Raw genomic sequence first — 20,584 nt, forward strand, 5'->3', positions numbered from 1 at the left:
AAGAAGAAACAGACTAATAACTGAGTGTCATCGAAATGACAACCACAATAATTTGAAAGTATAATAATTTATGCAAAGACCTATTGAATTATGCAACATGCATTTGTATTGCAACCAGCCGACGCGCCTACAATATTACTCATGGAGCTGTAGCTCCATGCTACACTGAACATTGTTTTATTACTTTTTAGGCACTTTTGCAACATTTATCACTATTTTTTGCAACAAAGTTCCTGGGTTGACTTGTTCTAGCTGTGCTTCTAATTAAACTTTGAGCATACCCCGAGTTACATGAATAATTAACGAATAATCACATGAACCAGGGGCGTAGCACGGTCATTTTTATTGGGGGGGGGTAATTTTTTTTTAAAAGGGCACTTGCACATCCGTGGTGTTCTTATTCCTCCATGAATGTAGACAGGCTCTTTTCTTCGGACACTTGGCCTCCGTAAAAGCGAAAAGCGGGGGGGGGGGGGGGGGGGGGGGGGGGGGGCTGGTACGATCTGTCAATGGGGGCGCTGTTCAAAACCGACGATTATGCACACAAACGGCACGTTTTATGGTGCTTTTCACGCGATACAATGTACGAAATTCAGCAAAAGGCTGCCAAAACGGCAGGTGCCACAAAAAGGGCACCACTTCTTTTTAACAAAAAAAAGGGCACTCTTTACAAATTATTGGGGGGGGGGGGGGTAAGCCCGTTCAAAAAAGGGCATTTGAATGGCAAAAGGCAGTCTTTAAAAAAAAAATTTTGGCGGGGGGGGGGCCCGCTGGCTACGCCTATGTGAAATCGATCGGTGTAAATAAAAGTCCGGTCCCGCCGAGTTTTTCGAGTATTGAGTGAGCTTGCTCTCAAGTTAGCTAGGCGTGCCAGATATGAATAAACATATCGGTTGGTACACGTGGGCCAACGGTGCGCACAATTTATTCAAGTTAAAGCGGTAGCTTTTGATTATTTAAAGATATCTCTAATTATCTATAATTGTTTCGAGATATCTCTTATTATTTCAAGAAACCTGAAATCATCAAGATATCTCCAAGTAATACAAGATTTCTTAAAACATTTTGACAATTTAAAAGCCCATTAGTGAACTCCTAGTTAAATTGACTAACAACATGTCCTGGGGGTCACAGAGTTGTAATGACTCCCTCCAGTCAATGACTCGACTTTATACTTGAGTCCGACTCGAGTCAAAATTGTTGGTGACTTGACTCGAGTCCATATTAAAGGGCAAATGACTCGACTCGAGTCACTGCAAGCAAATGACTCGACTCGACTCGAGTCCCTCATCAAAATGACTTGCCGACTCTGGGAAGGCTCAGAATAAGACTCGAGTCCCAAAAATAAAAACTTGCGGGGGGGGGGGGGGGCTCGGGGGCTTGAGCCCCCCCCCCCCCAAGAGGTTGTACATTTATTTTTTTTTAGTCCCACGATTTGGCCTTGGTGATATGAATGTGGCCTGTTTTCGAGAAGTATAATAGGGGTGTAAGTGGCGCCACCAACGTCAAAATAGGCCGCCCCTAAAATTCGCTCGTACCCCAGCCCTGCAAACAGGGCGCTGGTAAGGGCTGATGAGCTTCACAGAATCTTGTGAAGGAAGTACAGATTGACCTCCACATGCAGCTAGCGCGCGCTACGCATGATGGGCACCGGAAGCTAGTTTGTGTGACGCGTTCACGTCACAGGTCACGCAAATCTATCCAGCTCAAAATGACGTCAGCCCTGACCAGCGTCCTGTTTGCAGGGCGGGGGTACGAGCGAACCCCTAAAAAAGACCACAAATTTTTTCTGCAGCCAAAAATTTTGGGCAAAATTTCTCTGAAAAAAATTCAACTTTTAATGTAACAAATTTGTAAAAAAAAAATTTGAGCCCCCCCCCCACCAAATCCTGGGTGCGCCTCTGCACATGACTACACACTGTGACTCCACACGACTCGACTCGACCTTCTTGACCTAATGACTCGACTAGACTCGACACGAGTCACTTCTTTTAAATGACTCAACTTGACTCGAGTCACAAAATTCAGTGACTCGTTACAACTCGGGGGGGGGTCATAATTTTTATTTTCCAGCGAACAAAAAAACTCGCTGCATATTGCCCTTGAGCGACCAGGTGGTGGCGCTTTCTCTGTTTTATCTGTGTTGTTACGGTGAGCGTGTACTACACGCTAGGAACCTAATGCTGACTTCATGCATGATTCATGACCAGTGACGCCATGTGGCCTGTGACCCAAGCATAAATTATCATAAGTTTCAGTTATTGTGGTTGTGATATACTGCTGCAAGTGCCGTCATTTCGCAAAGGGTGTGAGTGGAGAGTGAACTTCCAACTGCGTTTTGACTCAAATTTCCGCCGAAATTACCAAAATGGAAGCCCTAATACCAGTCATAAACAAACTTCAAGATGTCTTCAATACCGTGGGATCCGATGTTATCCAATTACCGCAGATCGTTGTTGTTGGTACACAGGTAAACGGTCGACTAGGCCTAGGTATTTTTTCCCAGCTGCCGGCGAAAATGTCATGGTACAATTTGGGGGAGGGGCAATCCATTTTGGGGGAGGGTCGGAAGGGTGTAGATGAATGCCTTAAAGTTCCGTTATACAATCATTTAAAAACGTTGAAAAGTAAATACGGCGATCATGAAGTGTAGGGCCCCTGTTTTGTTTTGATCAAATTAGACTAGAGTCAAAAGTGATCATGTTTATTGCTCAAAAATCACCTTTACAATCAAAACCAGACTTTTTTCAATTCTAAATCTAATCATGCATGTCATAACACCCATTTTGCAATTTTGAACAGATTCTTGGGGTAGAAATCACGATTTTCCTGGGCGGCTTGTGCCTTGCGATTCAGCGCACTGTGCGTGCTCAAGGTACATCGCGCGGTGATCGCCATCTTTATTTTTGGGTCGCTTGTTGTCGCCGCAATGTCATCGTCATTTTACCCCCAAATTTCCCTCAAAAAAATCAAACCCTGCCCTCTATCTATGACATACCTGCAGTGCAACTTTTAATTGGATGGTTATGGCGCAGCATGCAGGACAGGTAGACTAAAAAAAAGGAAACAATACTAATGGTCGCTATTTTTTTACCTGTCGCGCACCACACATTAACACAGTGGGCCAGTCATGCCAGTGTGGACAACTAAACTGCATACGACGCCTTCCAATGACACGTGTATAGCATGATGGTATAGCTATTCCCGGATAGTCTAGTGACTTGTGTGCAAGTCTATGGGGACTGGCTTTGCACGGTGCATGTGCTCGAACACGGAATGAATGACGTCGCATTGGTGTGTTTACAATGTCATTTAAACAAAATTGTGCCAAATTTATATCTTTTCGGTTTTTTCCTTTTTTTTCGATAAAGATTTAGTTTCCATTGGAATGAAAACTTTTTGTTTGTTTCTGATAAATCAGGCCGCATTTTGGGCCTACTTTGTCCTTGTACACGTGTACATCTTGTGGTCGGACGTACGTTGGATTTTACGGAATTGCCCACTTGGCATTTTTCATTGGGCATTATTGGAGGTGTGCGTGGAATCTGCACAAACATTGGTTGATTGCACAGGGAAGAATTCATGCTATCTACCAATCACACTGTGACCTTTTTTTTAGTGTGAGTGTACAACTTTGCATGATCAATTCATCATTCTCAAGTGTTCCCTATCATGATCAACGAACGTTTGCGCAATCAACGAATACAATTTGAACCATAGCATGGTCTCTAGTTTGTACAGATCCGATAACCAAACCCAACAGTATTTAATGGTTATGTCACTCATTTATTAAATGTATCAAGTGAGTTGTATGTACTGTATTTATGGATACAAACATTTGCCAGTTTTGAAAGTAGGCCATTAAAATTTTTTTTGTTTCTTCCCATTGTTTTTATTTGACAAACAGAGTAGTGGAAAGAGTTCTGTCCTTGAGAATTTAGTCGGCAGAGATTTTTTGCCAAGGGGTAAGTTTCTCAAGATCTAGTCTGAGTTGACTCTTTGTTTCTAAAATTAATATATTTATGTACTCTTTTAAGTAACTTGGTGGGATTTGTTGAACAAGCATTTTGCATAGTTGTACACAAACTGTTTGCATTGGGCTCCCTGCGACAACAAGAGAGGGCGCTTTTTATCGCTCACGAGAGCCCAGTGGACGGGACACACCGTTAACGCATACTGGTTCGCGTGAAGTACACCCAACTAAATTCATTCTGAATGTGAACAAGGCCATAGCGTCTTCGTGTGAGTGTCGGGCGCCGTCAGCAATGCATTCAAATATCTCTCCCAGTGGACTCCCCAAATCTACCTTTCTTACCATTGTGCATGGAGTCCTTACAGCAACTGAACTTTCATTTTCAAAATATCACAAGTGTTTCTGTGAATGTATTCTTTAGCAAAATCAAAAATATTTTGAAATTCTGCATTACTTACTGTTATCAAAAAATATTGATAATGGAATTGATATTGTGTACCTATCAAGCAGCACAAAATTTCCCTAGTACCTTGAACTATCAACACGTTGAAATACTGGTTGTAATAGCCACACATAGGTATGATGTCATGACTCCCGCACATTTCCAGTGGGATTTCCCAATGGTATTTCTCAATGGGATTCCCCTTGTAGTGGAGTCATGGTCAGGTTAGTCTGGTGACATCATTGTGCAGCATTTTCAAAGTCTTGGTTTCATCTGTATATCGATTAAAACATAAATGGTGCGGTTTGTCTCAAATGTTGCAATTTATAACTATAATAAAGTAACTTCATTATAAACATTATATTTGCGCTATTTTAATATCAAACAATAGAAAATTTCCCATTGAATTCCATGAGGTAATGTTATGTTCAAGGGTCTAAGTCTAATTTGACAACAGATTTATTTACAACATTCAGTACAGAACAGTATGAGTATTCTCCAAATACTTCAAACACTACAAACAATATCAATGCTGACCTGACACAATGACTCTGTGTATCATGCACATTGCAAAAAAAATCCCCCTGGCAGAATTTGATCTTTTTTGTCATATATTGATAATGAATTGGTAAATAATTATCCTTCTTGTGTCCTTATCGCCCAACATGTAAAAATAGGTATGGTGGAAATCCCCAAACACGTATTTCCCCTTTGTGGTATTGCCAGTAGTGCGTCATTCATACATTACTATCTGAAGGTTGTTTGTTCAAATAGCATCCTGTAGTTTGCCTCAAGTTACAGCTATTTTCGTACCATAAGTGGCCAGAATAGTGGGTATGTTTCTGTTGTTACTTCAAGTTACAGCTTTTTCAATACCAAACGTTGCCAGAATTGTGGATATTTTGCTTTAATTTCTTTAGTGCTTCGTCGTTCCTTCAGTACATGACAGTAAGCCAATGAGTAAACATTTCTCACAAATGTTTTCAATGAGCAAATTCGTGGGTTCACAATTTGAAAAGAAAACCCCCTAAAATGAAGAAGTAGAAAGTTGCACAAAATGTGTTCCTGAGTAAAATCCATGTCATGGTCCCTCTAACATGCCAACATGTACATGTGTATTTTAATTCAAACAGTGAAGTGCATGTACATGTATTGAAGATGTATTTGTACATATTTATAAAGTTTGCAAGCACCGGGTATGGGCAACCTGTTGAACAGGCCTTGTTTTAACATAGGCCCAAACCCTCATGTGTTTCCAGTTACGTGAGCAATGGTAAACAACTTGGGCTGTTGGGTGTACAAAGAGATTCATGTAGTTTGTACAATGTACATGTACATGGGGCAATTTCTAGCATTATGAAAGGATGTGTAATTTCCGTGGCAGAGCCAAATAATGACAAAATCCAATTGATGATTCAGAGAAATGATCCAAAACTCCTAGTCTGTAGTCTCCTTGACCACTAGATGATGGATGCATAAGATTTGAAGAAAAAATATCAGGTTTATTCACTGAGCTCTTAAAATCTCTGTGACGGCCATAACATAATGCTGGAATTGCATTTTTCCCTTTAACTGGCGCTGACATTAGTAGTTTATTGAATCTTACTTCCACGAAAATATCACAGAAGTAACCTGAGAAAGAAATTAGACACATGCCATTCTTCGTAATAATCACCACCTGCTATTAGATGTGGAGTTGTTCCTTCTTTCTTTGCAGGTAGCGGGATAGTCACTAGAAGACCACTGGTTCTGCAGATGATTCACATCGATCCCGATGACAAGAAGACTATTGGAGCTGACGGAGAAGGTAATGTAACCAAAAGAAAATGTCTACATGTAGTTGCTTTCTAAAGCGACTTGTCGATAAATACTTTAAAAAATGTAAATGTATTTGGCACTTTACTTAAGGACAACCTATTCAGAAGATGGATTATTTTTTTAGTATATTGCCCAGTGTTGTAGGTCCCGGTCTCGGTCTCGGTCCCCTTTGGTCTCGATATTTTGCCTGGTCTCGAGTCGAGATCAGCCAAAAAGTGAGGGGGGCGGATTCCACCCTGGCCCCAGTTTAGGATTAAGTAAAGAATCAGTTTAGGGCAAATGTGACTGCAGTGTGATGCTGATAGACATGTCTCTCTTCACTTTCTAGTGAGTGAGGCATAGTCCAACAACCATTGCTCCGCTTCTTATTTCTTGTTTTTATTGTGGGATGGTGTGTTGAAACAAGCACTTTATAGCCATCCTCATTGATTCCAAATACAACTGAGATTAAAATCTTATGAATCAAGATTGAAACATTATTTTTACAATGTACTGTCAGATTTTTTGTTTTGAATATGGGAAACAATTCAACTCTTTTTCCCCAGAAATACTGGTGAATTTTTTTCTATTTTTCTTTTCAATTTTTACTTTATTCGTGGAGGCGGGAAAACGTTTTTTTTTTCATTATATTTATTAATGGATATTCATCAATTCATAGACTGTTAAATTGTTAGTAGTGGGGGACAGCTGAATTTTGTGATCTCTTTATTAAAATAGACACGACTTGGGAATAGAGAATGCAAATTACCTGAAATTTTCAGGGTTTACTACTCAATAACATGTTCTTTATCCCAATTATATTTTTTTTTTACAAAATGGAGGGTGCCATTTCTTTCTTTTTTATCATACTGTCACTTTATTTTTGACTTGCCATGAATTCGTCTTTTCATCTGTGATAAACACAAATTGAGCTACTGCCATGGTCACACAAAAATAGAGTCTAATTGCCTGCCTCGTCTCCTTTCTAAATGTCAATTGCATTTACATGAGTCGAGAAGACTTTTGTTCCATTAATCGCTAAATGCTGTTTACGGCCATCACAATAAACGATTGAAATATTGGCAATATGTTTTACTTGTAAATTACTAAAATATTCAATTAAATTGCCCAGCAAAGTAGCCGATGCGGGTGATACGCTGGTACAAAACGCAAATAGGCGTGCGCACGCAGCCATGAATCCTAAAAGTGCATCTCGCCCACCACATTCAGTTTGTGACAGCGCCCTTCTATTGTGTCGGCCTCATTCTCAAATAGGCTAATGGCGATGATGACGGCGGGCAGATTAACAGAAGATAGATCAGGCAAATATGGTTCATCAATCTTCTATAGTATATGTAACGTTATTGACATTAAACAAAAATAAAGTGGCATTACATTTCAGCCTAAGCCAGGCCTCTCTGGCTACCACCTCTCAATTTTTTGGTCTACATGTACAAGTCTCTTTTCCGTGACTGAAATTTTAAAAAATAAATCAATATTTTCTTGCTCCAAATTTTTTGGAATCAGGTTTACAACATGTACAAGGAGGTCCAATGTAAAATTAAAGCTGCTTTTAAATATCTGTTAGTAGTCATTGCTGAAACCAAGAGGTGGGTGTGGAGTTTAATGTCCTGTAACAGTTTAGTTAAGTTCCTATAACAGATGAAACATCCACCTTTAACTTTTTACTTTTGTCAAGTTTCAACATTGCAAAAAACTAGTACAAATTGTCGTACTCCTAAGTTAGAGTTTCTTCATCAGATTGACACTTTATAGTAGTTAAACAATTTTATATTAAAAAAAATATGTTTTTAAAAAAGTGGCAACATATGGAGTTCATCAAATTAGGTTTTCCCCTTCTTTAAATTAGGTTGTTTCCATTTTTAAAAAATTGATTGTGACAATAACAAATTCTGTTGCCATGTTGCAATTTATGGTATGAAGCAAACATGAAGAGCACTCGAATGACACAATTAAGCAGGTACATGTACAAGTGATTCCTAGCTTTCAATCACTTCCTTCACATCCCCATCAACATCATTCATCTCAAGGACAGACTGTTCAGCTGTAATTAGTGTCTTGTTTTTTTTATTTAGATTATTGTTATTTATTATCCGCGGTCTCAGTCTCAGTCTCGGACCATTTCGGTCTCGGTCTCGGTCCGCCTTGAAGGGGTTGGTCTCGGTCTCGGTCTCGCAACTTCAGGTCTCGGTCTTGGTCTCTGTCTCAGTCTATCCGGTCTCGACTACAACACTGATATTGCCTAAGAATTACCCCAAGAGAGCAAAGGATTTAAAATTAAAATAAAAAGCTGAATTTGTTTTGGTAGACCTAACGTGCTTTTACTCTGAGCTTATGAAAAATGCTGAGCGTCCAACACTTTCTAAATTTTTGTTGTAAACTGACAACTGAATTTTAGTGTGTGAGTGACAAGTTTTCCCTTCAAACCCACATGTACATGTATATTTGCTGACTCGAACCCATGGTTACTTATTTCTTAGGTAGCCAATATGGAATTAGTCCTGGTGGTAAGTACTCGGATGGTGTTCATGCAGAGATTTTTTGTTCCTTGAAATGTTCGATTTCTTCCACTAACTGACTAATGTGTTCCTTTGAATGGATTGCCCTTGGAACGCTGTTGAAATTGTTCTGCATGTTGTAAAATGCTGCGTTTATTGCATTGTAGTTATACTCAAAAATAAATTTCAATTTAGAAGACAGTGGTTTGTTTTGTTTTGTCATATAAAATGAATTCCTTTTAATTGCTTGTTAGTTTCTGAATGTCATTGTTTGAAAACTCATCTCAATGTTAATGAAAATGTTACATTTTTGAATGATAGTTGTACTTTGTGTTGATTTTGTTTTTTCTATTTTTTTTTTCCTGTCGTGCCAAGTCTATGTGTTCTCAGCTGACTGCAAAATGATATCATTTCAATCAATTTGAAATGTCGAGGATTTGAAAATGTGTCCAGTTGTAGAACTTTTTATGTAACAATTGTCAAGTTTCAAAAGCACCAGTCAAGCATTTTTAAAATTAGATTTTGTTTTCAAGCCAGTGAACAAAAATTCTGTATTATGCATTAACCCTAACTCCCTAGCATGATTTACTAGGAACCATACCCATCCTGGCAAATTCCAACACCATATGGGAAACTGCACACACATATTTCTGACTTTGGTTCTGGAGGTGTGTCAACCCAATGTAAAAGACTGTCAGTTTAGGGGTACCGTACCCATCCTGACAGATTCCAACAAAACATGCCTTTGGGGTTTGATGGGTCGGGGGAGGTTAGAGTTAAAGAGGATGGAGAACTTGTCAGAGGAACGCACATGAGCATGGGCGCTTAGGTGATATGTTTGCATGATGTAATTGGAGTGTTTCTTTATTGAATTATCATTTAGTTCTTGGTTTTCTGTATTTTTCAGATGAAATTCAGGCCGACGAGTGGGGCAGGTTCCTGCACACCAAGAGCAAAATCTACACGGACTTTGACGAGATACGAGATGAGATTCAGAACGAGACGGACAGGATGGCCGGCTCAAATAAGGTACACACTGCTTGCTTGCAAGTGGCGATGCCGATGGTCTTTTCGCACTACCATCTTGCCTATCCTAGTCTTGGGTCAACTCGTTGTTGTAAATTGGATACGCGATAGCCGGCTGCGAGAGGGCATTATCACAATGAACTGCTATCACCAACGAATTGCTATCACCAATGACCTGCTATCACTTTTTTGTGTGTTCCGTCGTAGGGTATCTGTCAAGACGCTATCAATCTCAAGATCTTTTCTCCCAAAGTACTGAACCTGACGCTGGTGGATCTGCCTGGTTTGACAAAGGTAATAATCCCAAACTATTATTGCATTGTGTTAACATTGTTTGCTCTGTGGATTCGCACTCCTGACAAGAAAGAACTTACCTTTTCTGTGTTGCCATACAAGGACTCATTCAACCAAGTTAGGTAGTAGTAGAGGTACAATTCCAACATCTGTGCTGTTCACTCTGTCCTTGACCAAGTGGTACTTCGTTGAGTATGATCGTTATGAGTCCCCTGTGGATGCTTTCAGATTTAGGTCATGCATAGCCCATACCTCCACCACACTGCTCAGGTATGCTTTGGGTTACTGGTGCTAGCTAGTTTCTTGTTTTTGTAGCCCTTTACCTCAAGTGGCTAACAGCATTCTAATGGCAACTTCCATTAAAGAAAGAAAAAGTTTGGAAGCAAACTATCTAGACAAAAACCTGGTGTTTCTCTGAAGTATTTAACTTTGAACTTTTGTGGGTTTTTTTGGGTGTAAACTAGGTTGCCGTTGGTGACCAGCCAGAAGACATAGAGATACAAATCCGCGACATGATCCTTCAGTACATCAGCAATCCCAACTCAATCATTCTTGCCGTTACCGCAGCCAACACGGACATGGCCACATCGGAGGCACTCAAGCTAGCCAAGGAGGTGGATCCAGACGGTAACATGATTACACAAATATATTCAACAATTTTGATTGGATGGTGCAAAAGTACCCCCTCAATGGGGGAAAAAGAGACAGTTGAAAGACACCTGTCACACTTTCGCTTGGGAAGTCCAGTCTTCTCAAGTCGGTCTTCTTAGAACGAGGAGCATTTTTAAAAAAAACCTGACACTTACAAAGGTTCTAATTAGAAACAGCGTTATTACCAAGTTCTCACAAGTCAATCGTAAGTCAATTACAGGCCAATCACAAGTCAATCGCAAGTCAATCACAGGTCCATCACAAGTCCATCGCAAGTCCATCACAAGTCAGTCACAAGTCAGTCATAAGTCAGTCATAAGTCAGTCACAAGTCAATCACCATCACAAGTCAATTACAAGTCACTGACATGTCAATCACAACTCATCACAAGTCACAAGTCAATCACAACTCATCACAACTCATCACAACTCATCACAACTCATCACAACTCATCACAAGTCAATCACAACTCATCACAAGTCACAAGTCAATCACAACTCATCACAACTCATCACAACTCATCACAACTCATCACAACTCATCACAAGTCAATCACAACTCATCACAAGTCATCTATCACAAGTCTATCACAAGTCAAGTCAAAGTCATAACAAGTCCATGACAAGATAATCACAAGTCAAGTCATAAGTTATTACGCGTCAATCACACGTCATCACAAGTCAGTTATGAGTCAATCCTAAGACATTTTAAGTCATCACAAATTCTCCAGTCCCAATCTCTCCGAATGAACTGCGACGAAGGCATTCCTTTTTTTTATTGTAAACTCCGGTTACTTGTGACCGGGCTTGTGATTTCACAAGTGATTAGATTGGATTTCAACTCTTCAGAATTTTTCAAAACCACACACATTACTAGAAACTTTAGATACAGTGTTATGAATGTCTTCTTGCTTCTCTTATTTAAAATGGTTGATGTTTCATGTTATAAGGATTTCATTTGATGTTTGGTTTTGTCTCAATTACAGGAAGACGAACTCTTGCAGTGATTACTAAACTAGATTTAATGGATGCTGGTACTGATGCTGTGGACATACTCTGTGGAAGAGGTATGCCTCGATAATTGATGTTATTGGAAAGAAGAATATGTTATACATAGACAACTAGAAAATGAAACTAGGTGCAATTTCTCGGAGTTGATATTTTGTACCAACAAGTTTTCTTCAGCAAAATAACAGGCTACTAGCTAAGTACAGATTACTTTTCATCTCTGGTTCTTATTGGAACTCACACCTGTTCACAATTCACAATTTTGTTTTATGCCACCATATGGCTTTCTGTTTTAACAGAAAAGCCACATGGTGGCAAAAGCCACAATTGTTGAAAAGCAAAATCATGTCTTTGGTTCCTTTCTTTTTTTCTTCTTTAGTTATACCTGTCAAGCTCGGCATTATTGGTGTCGTTAACAGAAGCCAGATGGACATCAACCAGAAAAAGGTTCGTCGACTGAATTTAGTTCTTCTTGTTCTCTCGAGTTCATATTTTTAATCAAATTTCTCTGAGCATTCCTTTTGACTATCTTCTGTATTAACGCAGAATTGTGTTTCTGAGGTTTTCCTTATTTGCAAATGACATTTAATGAACTGTGGAAAACAATTGAAGGCCATCACTGAGCCTATTTTTTTGTTGTGAGAAGAAGGTCCTCTTAAAATGTCAAGTAGAAACCATCTTTGTATCATTGAATAGTGGTTGGGACCAGTTCTACACTGAATTTGTTAAAGGAAATTTAAGAATTTTATTACCAGAATCATTTCAAATCCTAAGCAATATAGGGGATTATGAACCTCTTAAACCACTTTTGAAAACTGTTGTTTTTCAACTATTTGGGACAAAATCTACTGTCATTAAAGAGTTAAGACTTGCAAAGAATTATACAAAATAAAAAAAAAGGTCTGCAGATTTTCAGGAACTAGAACCTGAAAACTTCCATTTTTTCAATTGTATTTGTCTTTTACTTAATCACACAAAAATTGTTTTCCTTTTACAGCAAATCTCAGATGCAATAAGGGACGAGGCCGGATACCTTCAACGGAAATACCCAGCTTTGGCTAATCGCAACGGAACGCAGTACCTTGCCAAAACTCTCAACAGGGTAGGAAGCCTTTGAAATTGTCAATTTTGAAATCATTGTGCACTTCAAAATTGCTTCTAGTTTAGTTCACCAAATACGTTTCTAGTCTTCTTTACCTGACATATTGACTGACCATTGTGAATTAGACTTGCTTTATCCTCACCTTCACCTAAAAGTTTGAAATGAGATTACCGCACTGTGTATGCCATGTGCATTAAGAGACTTCCAGTGAAAAGCCATTCTGAATCGATTGAATAGAATTTTAGCCTTCCAGGACTTGTTTTACTAGGCTTGCCTTTCTTGTTTTTTCATTGCATAAATTCCATCATAGTCATATATAAAAGTTGTTGTTTAAAGGCATATAGGATCCTTTGCCTGTTATGCATTTTGTTTATTTTCAATAATAACACTACTCAAAAATCCAAAGAAAAATGTTCCAAACCTGAACTGTTGAAGTTCCAGCTTAGTGGATATTACACTTTTAGAGTAAGTAGTGAAACACCATGCACAACTTTTTGTTCGCGAAACAAGAATTCGTTCATAGCACTCTTTATTTCCAAAATTCTGTCAGTTGACTGATCGTTGGAAATTACCAACATTTCTTGATTTCTACGAAATGACAGCAATAATTTCAATGACAGGGAATAATTTCACGAGGTGTTTAGTACCAGTAGGATCTTTAAATCAACTCAGCTTTTTGATAATAGTTTGGTAGGTAACTTTTGGGATAAATTGCAAATGATCCTATATGCCTTGAATATCAGTTACTGATGCACCACATCCGGGACTGTTTACCCGAGCTGAAGACGCGGGTCAACGTGATGAGCTCCCAGTTCCAGCAACTCCTGGCGTCGTTTGGCGAGCCCGTGGACGACAAGAGTCAAACGCTGCTGCAGATCATCACCAAGTTTGCTGCCAGTTACTGTGCCACCATCGAGGGAACGGCTAGGAATATTGAAACGTCGGAATTGTAAGTCCAGGTGAAGGGATATTGAAATGGTGGAATTGTTAATGTGGACTTTTTGAATTCCAGACATCAGGTATTGTCTGACGAAATACCATATTTGTCCAAACAAAAAGGGATGTAGTCATTAAAATTGTGTGAATTCTAAGTGGAAAAGGAATTTGACAGGATCATTTTGGAAGGGACAGGGACTAATAATTTAATTTTTACAAGCCTTGTGATAATGAATTTTCCCTTCTATGGCAGGTGTGGAGGTGCTCGCATTTGTTATATTTTCCACGAGACGTTTGGCCGGACGTTAGACGGTATTGACCCGCTGGGTGGGCTGAGGACTATCGACATCTTGACGGCGATCCGAAATGCCACGGTGAGACTGTGCTTGGGAGAAGGCCCAATTCATGCCTGGGTTAACCCAGTTATTCTCTGCTCGTGGTCACCTTTTGACAACCACGAATAAAAAAGTCTCCTGAAGATGAACAGAGTAAACTCATAACGTTGAGACCTTACTCTCACCACTAGCTTTTTGAAGAGCCAACACTTCCTCACAAAAGATTTTTTTTTTCCATGGTGTACCTGCAAACCTAAAATAACTACGTTGTAATTCAATTTAACTCTTTCAGTGCCCACGAAATTTGAAAAGTTTAACCCTAAAGTGCCCAACTTCGAGCGTTTTTTTTAATTGTTCAAAATTCTGTAAAAAAAAAGTAAATAAGTTTTACTCACTAAATTTGTTGTAGTTGCTCTCTGGTATATCCTTGGTACATTGGAAAGTCAATAGTAGTCACGTACATAGTGCTACACCCTGAAACACTGTCCTGCACACTGGAATTCCACACTTTTTGCAGAAAATATGAGTGTCAGTGCTGCGCCCTCTCGCAAGAACTCGAATGAAACAAATAAATACAAGTCGTACCTGAATGAAAATGATAGTATTAGAAAGAGCGAGAGCGGCCCCTTGTGATAACATGCTTACTCTACCTCGTACACGTGCGAGGTTTGGTGATTTTAAGTACGAACATTACCTCGTACATGTACGAGGTTGACGATTTCGAACTAACAAATATACCTCGTACATGTACGACTTTGACAAAATGGGCAGCCGCCAACATAGGGCTGGATAGCTCAGTTGGTAGAGCACCGGAACGGTAATCCGGAGGTCGCAGGTTCAAACCCTGCCCCAGTCAATATTTTGTTCAACTTTTAAATCAACAATGGTTTTTTGTGCCATTGTCACAGCAATGTATCATCTCAGAATGTCACCCACTAGTGGCAGAGAGCAACTATATCAGCTCTCTTTGCCAAATTTGTCATTTTAAATTCTGCAAAAAGATGCCACTTATGAAGGAGGAAAGAAAAACAATTCATTTTGAATCCTGGAATAAAGCACAAGAAAGCCCCGGTTTGGGACTTGCAATCAGTGCGGGGTTTGAGCGAAGAAATTGACTGCCGCGTTCCAGTTATGTTCCAGCTAAAGTTTTAGTTTAATAAATATTTGATAACTGTAATAATAGTAATATTTTGTAATTTATTGTAACTTGAACGATGGACTGATACCTATTTTGTTATGACGTCTGTTCAGGGTCCCCGTCCAGCCCTCTTCGTCCCCGAGGTTTCCTTTGAGCTTCTCGTCAAGCGTCAGATTCGTCGTCTGGAGGAGCCCAGCCTACGCTGCGTGGAGCTGGTCCACGAGGAGATGCAACGCATCATACAGCACTGCGGTACGCAGGAGATGCTACGATTCCCCCTGCTACACGATCACGTGGTTGACGTGGTGACGGCGCTGCTCAGAAACCGACTGCCCACCACAAACTCAATGGTGAGTTGGATTTTGAGGCTGGTTTCAACTAGGGGTGTGCATTTACAGGTAGTACGGGAACCGGGTAACCGATTGAAAACAAACATGGATACAGGGTACCTGTTAAAGAAGTCCAACCCCAAAATTCAAATCTCAGAAGTTGCTGTTTAGATTTTTCATAAAGGTGCGCATGATATACTACTGCCACATCAGTGTGTCAATCCAGCCAGAGACCAATTACGTACAGTGAGCTATATAGCTTTATGGTGAAGACTGTAACTGTTGCGAGCGTCGTTAGCGTGAATTGTAACATAATTTACGACATAGTTTATGGCTTTGGCTCAAGTTTTGCTCACCGGAAAAAGAAAAAAAAACATGCTGTTGCCATTCCAAAGAGTTCCAACGTGATTTCGCTTATTTCTTTTCTGGCTTATCTGAAGCAGAAACCAATCACACATGCTAAGCAGGTGAGGGATTTCAAGATGTAAAAACTGGATCTAAAGAGGATTTTTTGTTGCCAATCTTTTTGAAGGTGGAGAATCTGGTGGGCATTGAGCTGGCCTACATCAACACAAAGCACCCGGACTTTGCTGACGCTAGTCTGGTCAACGCACTGGTGGATTATCAAGAAAGAGAGCTGAAGAAGAAGAAAAATGAGCTGGTTCCGGCCTCAGCATTGGCTGTTGATCCGCAGACGAACAAAGTTGATAAAGTAACAAAGGTGAGTGGATTTACTGTTTTTGGTTTTCTATTTTTGTTGTTGTTGACATTTTGGGCATATCTGCCAACTATTAAGAAAAAGTAGTAATAATCATGAATTACATGAAATGAATACAAAATTGCGGATTTATTGCTAAAATATTCAACCTCAAAACAGCTCATTGTCAGTGAAAATGCAAAAATCATGAAAATATGGTATTTTACAGTCAGATACTTAGGCGTTTTTTCCAGAATTTTTAATGGATTTATACTATTTAAGAGGTCACAAACGGTCAACATTTTTCTATCTCACCTCCTGGCATACTGTGTACAAACCAATGGGGGTCTTGACCAATATTGACCCAAGTAATAACCAGGCTGACAATGTATGTTTCCATCCGCTCCGTTCACAAGTACCCCCTCACCGGCAAAGAAAGTACAGTTAGGGGTGACCGACCAACGCCATCTTGCCTGACTGCAATATTTTGCCGTGACGCGTGACCGTACCACTGCGTGTACTTAGTACAAATCCCCTGGTGAACGTGCGTCCCACACAAGGAACAGTGCCGGTCAACCAGCTAAATGTCCTGCCCATGGGACGTCGTTGCTAGATAAAAGGGTGCCCTCTTTAGTTGGCGCACGGAGCCCATAGGAGGGTTAAGGAAAGTTGAGTCCAGCCAATACCATTTTGCAATGATCTTGTTGATCTTTCCATTTTAGGCTGTTTCCCAACTGGCAGCAACGGACGGCATCACCGCACCCAAAGACCTCCGTGAATCCTCAGGCAGCGCGAGCACCGTGGGCTCCTGGGTTCCCACTTGGGTACGAGGGTCATCTGGTGCCGCCAAGGTTGCGACTGCGGATGGGGCTGGGGTAGTACCGGCCACGCCCCCACAGACTCAGAGCCCCAAAGTGGACAAGAAGAACCACGGTCTTAACCTTCTCCCCGATGTTGTAAGGAAACAAACTTATCCCTTACACTCATGTACACACAACAACCGTATATTCCAGCTTGGTTGGATACTTGCATTATTTTCATATTATCCTCAAGTCCAAATTGTGTGGTACTATTGTTCCCATTGTGTGAGTAACCCGCAAGGACATTGAAGAAATCGTTCACACAGGTCTTGCCCTCTGAATAGCTGGACATTTCTTAAACCATTTTGTTACCAGGGCCTGACATCGGTGGCTATTTATGAAATTCAGCATGAAAAAAAAACAACTTTGTGAAACAGATATTTGAGAAGCAGCTATTAATAGATGTGAAATATTAGTTACTAGGAAATTGTAGCCGAAAGCTGGATCATTGGCATGTATAACAAATTGACATTTCTGCTGTGCAACAAAATATTCAGAATTTAGAATCAAGCGTAATACAGACAGTGATGAACTTTGTTTATTTTATTACAGCCGGATGTTCCACTAAATAGGAAGTTATCCTCAAGAGAGCAAAGAGATGTTGATGTCATCAGTAAGTAGCTGGATGGATGAGAGAGTTAGATTTGATCCTTGACCCATGAACCCTGACCCCTGTCCCATGTCCCACATCCCATGCATGACCTTTGCCATGATCCCATGCATGAACCCCAGCCGATTCCCGGCAAGCTAGGTGGTCCAGTTGTTCAGACATCTGCACTAGTAAGCAGGAAGTCACAGGCTCAAACCCACAGAAGCAAGCTTCTGCAGTATCTCCCTCACAAAGAAGTTGGAAGTGGTCGAAAAGCAAAGTCGAGTGTTCATGTACGGGGACCACACATTGCCTTAAAGTTGCATTAATGACGGAAAAAAATCTCAAATATTAAAAAAGATTTCTTCTTTTCCTTCTGTTTGACAGAGAGACTGATCATGAGTTACTTCCTAATCGTCCGTAAGAACATCCAGGACAGTGTTCCCAAGGCCATCATGCACTTCCTGGTCAACTTCGTCCAGGATAACTTACAGAGTGAGCTGGTAGGTAAGCTGTACAAGCAAGAAGCAATCGAGACACTGCTCAAGGAATCGGAACACATGTCGCAGAGGAGGAAAGACGCTCAGGAGATGCTACAGGTGGGTGCTGAAGATTGAGTTGTTGGTCAGTCATCACAAGCCGTCACAAGTCATCACAGATTATCACAAGTCAGTCATAAGTCATCCAGACTCAAGTCAAGCTGTTCGAATGAACTGTGATAGAGGCATTCCATTTGTCATTGTCATCCTCATTTATTTGTGAGCTGACTTGTGATTTTGTCCTAGATTGAGTTGTGATTTCACATCCGATCGACTTATGAGCTGACTTGTGATTGACCTGTGATAGACTTGTGACTGACCTGTGTTGAATGTTGGATTGACTTATTCTTGACATATGATGGACTTGTTATTTGACTTGTAATTAATTTTGATTAAATTGGGATTGACTGTTGATTGATTTGTGACAGCTTTACCTACAATTTCGTCAGTCGTTGTAACTATTATGACAAGTGGAGTTTCCACCTCCCACCACAATTCAATCGCAGTCACAAGTCATTGACAAATCTGTCAGAAATCAAATCACAAGTCAATCACAGGTCAATTTACAAGTCAGGTCACAGGAAACAATGGTTGAACAACAACAAAAAAAGGTGAAGGGGAGGAACCTGTGTTCACAGGAACAGAGTGCCCATCTCTCTTTCATTAGCGATTGGGCCAGACTCATATGCTGCTGTGGAGGGATTGCCACACCTTCTCCACAGCGAGTCTGTTACCTTCCCAGCATTGAATAATGCCGGTACCCATTTAACACCTGGGTTGAGAGGAGTAATTGAGGTAAAGCGCCTTACTCAAGGGCACAACACGCATGGCCACGGCGGGGCTCGAACCCACAACCTCACGATCATGAATCCTGTGCTCTACCGCTAGACCACACATGCCCACTTTGTTGAACAACAAAGAAATGCCTTTGTCTCAGATCAGTTCAATAGTCTAACCTTACACTGAATGACTTGTGATTGTAATGGCTAATACTCTTATGACTTGACTGCAACTCAACAGACATGTCTACTACAATATAATTGTCTTGCAACCCTACAAAATCCCTCAAAACCCTTCTATTGGAGTCTGAAGGATGTAGGAGGGTTAGGTTTAATGTAGCCAAGAGTATACTATACCCTGTAGACCATAATTGGGTGGTTTGTGAAAAGCGTTTTTGCAGCCAAGCAGTTGTTCCATCTTAACTGTTGGAAATAAAGGTACAACTAACCATTGATAATGCTCTGCCCTGCAGCATTTCATGAGTGACCCAAGTGAACCATTTGATAGTTATCATAAAAATCTGACAGGAAATGTCGGGGAAGTTGGAAATATTTATTCATGAAACAAGTCTTAAATCTGTTCCTTTTATTTTTTCCTTTTTTTCTGCAGGCCCTTCAGAAAGCTAGTCATATAATCAGCGAAATCCGGGAGACGCATGTCTGGTGAGCTTCAATCATCTTAATCCGTAGAATAGGGGTGGGTGAAATATTAAAAAGGGCTGGCCAAGTTAGGACATCATCTTAAATTCAGCCTTCAAAGGCATTTAGAAATGCAAACCTCAGTAGCTGAATACTTTAATTTTGAATTGTAAACATGTAAATAACAACTTTTTGCAATTTTGTTTCATTTTTGTATCTTCAAGTTTTTTCGTTCCGATGTGTAACATGTTTGTTTTATATTTTGTTCTGGGTTAGCCTACTGATTCTTGGTGTTTTTTCAGTTCTGATTTGTCATCCTGACGGTAAACTAAATGTCTCCTGCGATTTATGTTTTTTTTCCTTAGAAAAATCTCATTCCTTGGTTAGCCATTTCAATTTTTCTTTTGACATTGGATAGAACTTTAACATTTGACAGTTTTGAAACTGGATTTCATACTATCGCTTTCCCAAAATGATAAAATGATCACATTCTTTGCAGTTTGATTATTTTAGAGTGGCGCATTAGAAAACTCATGAAATAAGGAAATGAAATTCTTGCGGTATGTTGCAAAATTTGGTAAGACATGGAAGAAACTAAACACTTAACTTTCATTCTAAAAAAATAGGGTACAAAAATAACTAAACAATTATCAAAATGAGTTACAAAACAAACTAAAAATCAGAAACAAATAGATTCCTTTGTATAAAGTTTCACATTTTGTACTAGAAATGCAGCAAAATACTTGAATTTGTATAATTCAGTATTGTTTTAGTTCCTGTAATAGTAGGCGCCAGGGAAAGTCACCAGTATGTTGATGTATAATCCGATAAAAGGTTAAAAAAAAAAAATACCTACAAATACATATTATTCGGTCTTGACACAGGTTAACAAATGTACAGTTGTGCTTAATACACCATTCTGTATATACTAC

The 20,584-nt window shown here is 39.9% G+C and overlaps 1 protein-coding gene and 1 non-coding gene across 3 annotated transcripts; both read left to right on the forward strand.

The window, feature by feature from the left end:
* Positions 1–2,260: 2,260 nt before the first annotated feature.
* Positions 2,261–20,288, forward strand: LOC119726644 (dynamin-1-like protein). Of its 2 annotated transcripts, XM_038198404.1 has the most exons (17): positions 2,261–2,470; positions 3,908–3,965; positions 6,133–6,222; positions 9,639–9,760; positions 9,965–10,051; positions 10,516–10,678; positions 11,688–11,768; positions 12,089–12,156; positions 12,707–12,811; positions 13,555–13,760; positions 14,001–14,121; positions 15,334–15,570; positions 16,082–16,270; positions 16,969–17,202; positions 17,659–17,719; positions 18,083–18,294; positions 19,624–20,288. In XM_038198404.1, the coding sequence occupies exons 1-17, from the start codon at positions 2,369–2,371 to the stop codon at positions 19,678–19,680; spliced, it is 2,193 nt and encodes a 730-aa protein (XP_038054332.1). In that variant the 5' UTR covers positions 2,261–2,368; the 3' UTR covers positions 19,681–20,288. The 2 variants fall into 2 exon arrangements, with proteins under 2 accessions (XP_038054332.1, XP_038054333.1); XM_038198405.1 differs by lacking the exons at positions 2,261–2,470; positions 3,908–3,965; positions 6,133–6,222 and adding an exon at positions 8,680–8,740.
* Positions 14,866–14,938, forward strand: Trnat-ggu. The gene has a single exon. It is a non-coding gene; the product is annotated as a tRNA-Thr (tRNA).
* Positions 20,289–20,584: the final 296 nt, after the last annotated feature.

This window comes from Patiria miniata, unplaced genomic scaffold, assembly GCF_015706575.1.
Source record: "Patiria miniata isolate m_02_andy unplaced genomic scaffold, ASM1570657v1 HiC_scaffold_2, whole genome shotgun sequence".
Classification (NCBI taxonomy): domain Eukaryota; kingdom Metazoa; phylum Echinodermata; class Asteroidea; order Valvatida; family Asterinidae; genus Patiria; species Patiria miniata.

Coding starts and splice junctions, on each gene's coding strand:
- LOC119726644 (XM_038198404.1), top strand. CDS start 2,369: ATGGAAGCCCTAATACCAGTCATAAACAAACTTCAAGATGTCTTCAAT. Junction 6,223..9,638: donor TATTGGAGCTGACGGAGAAG/GTAATGTAACCA, acceptor TGTATTTTTCAG/ATGAAATTCAGGCCGACGAG. Junction 14,122..15,333: donor CGGCGATCCGAAATGCCACG/GTGAGACTGTGC, acceptor ACGTCTGTTCAG/GGTCCCCGTCCAGCCCTCTT.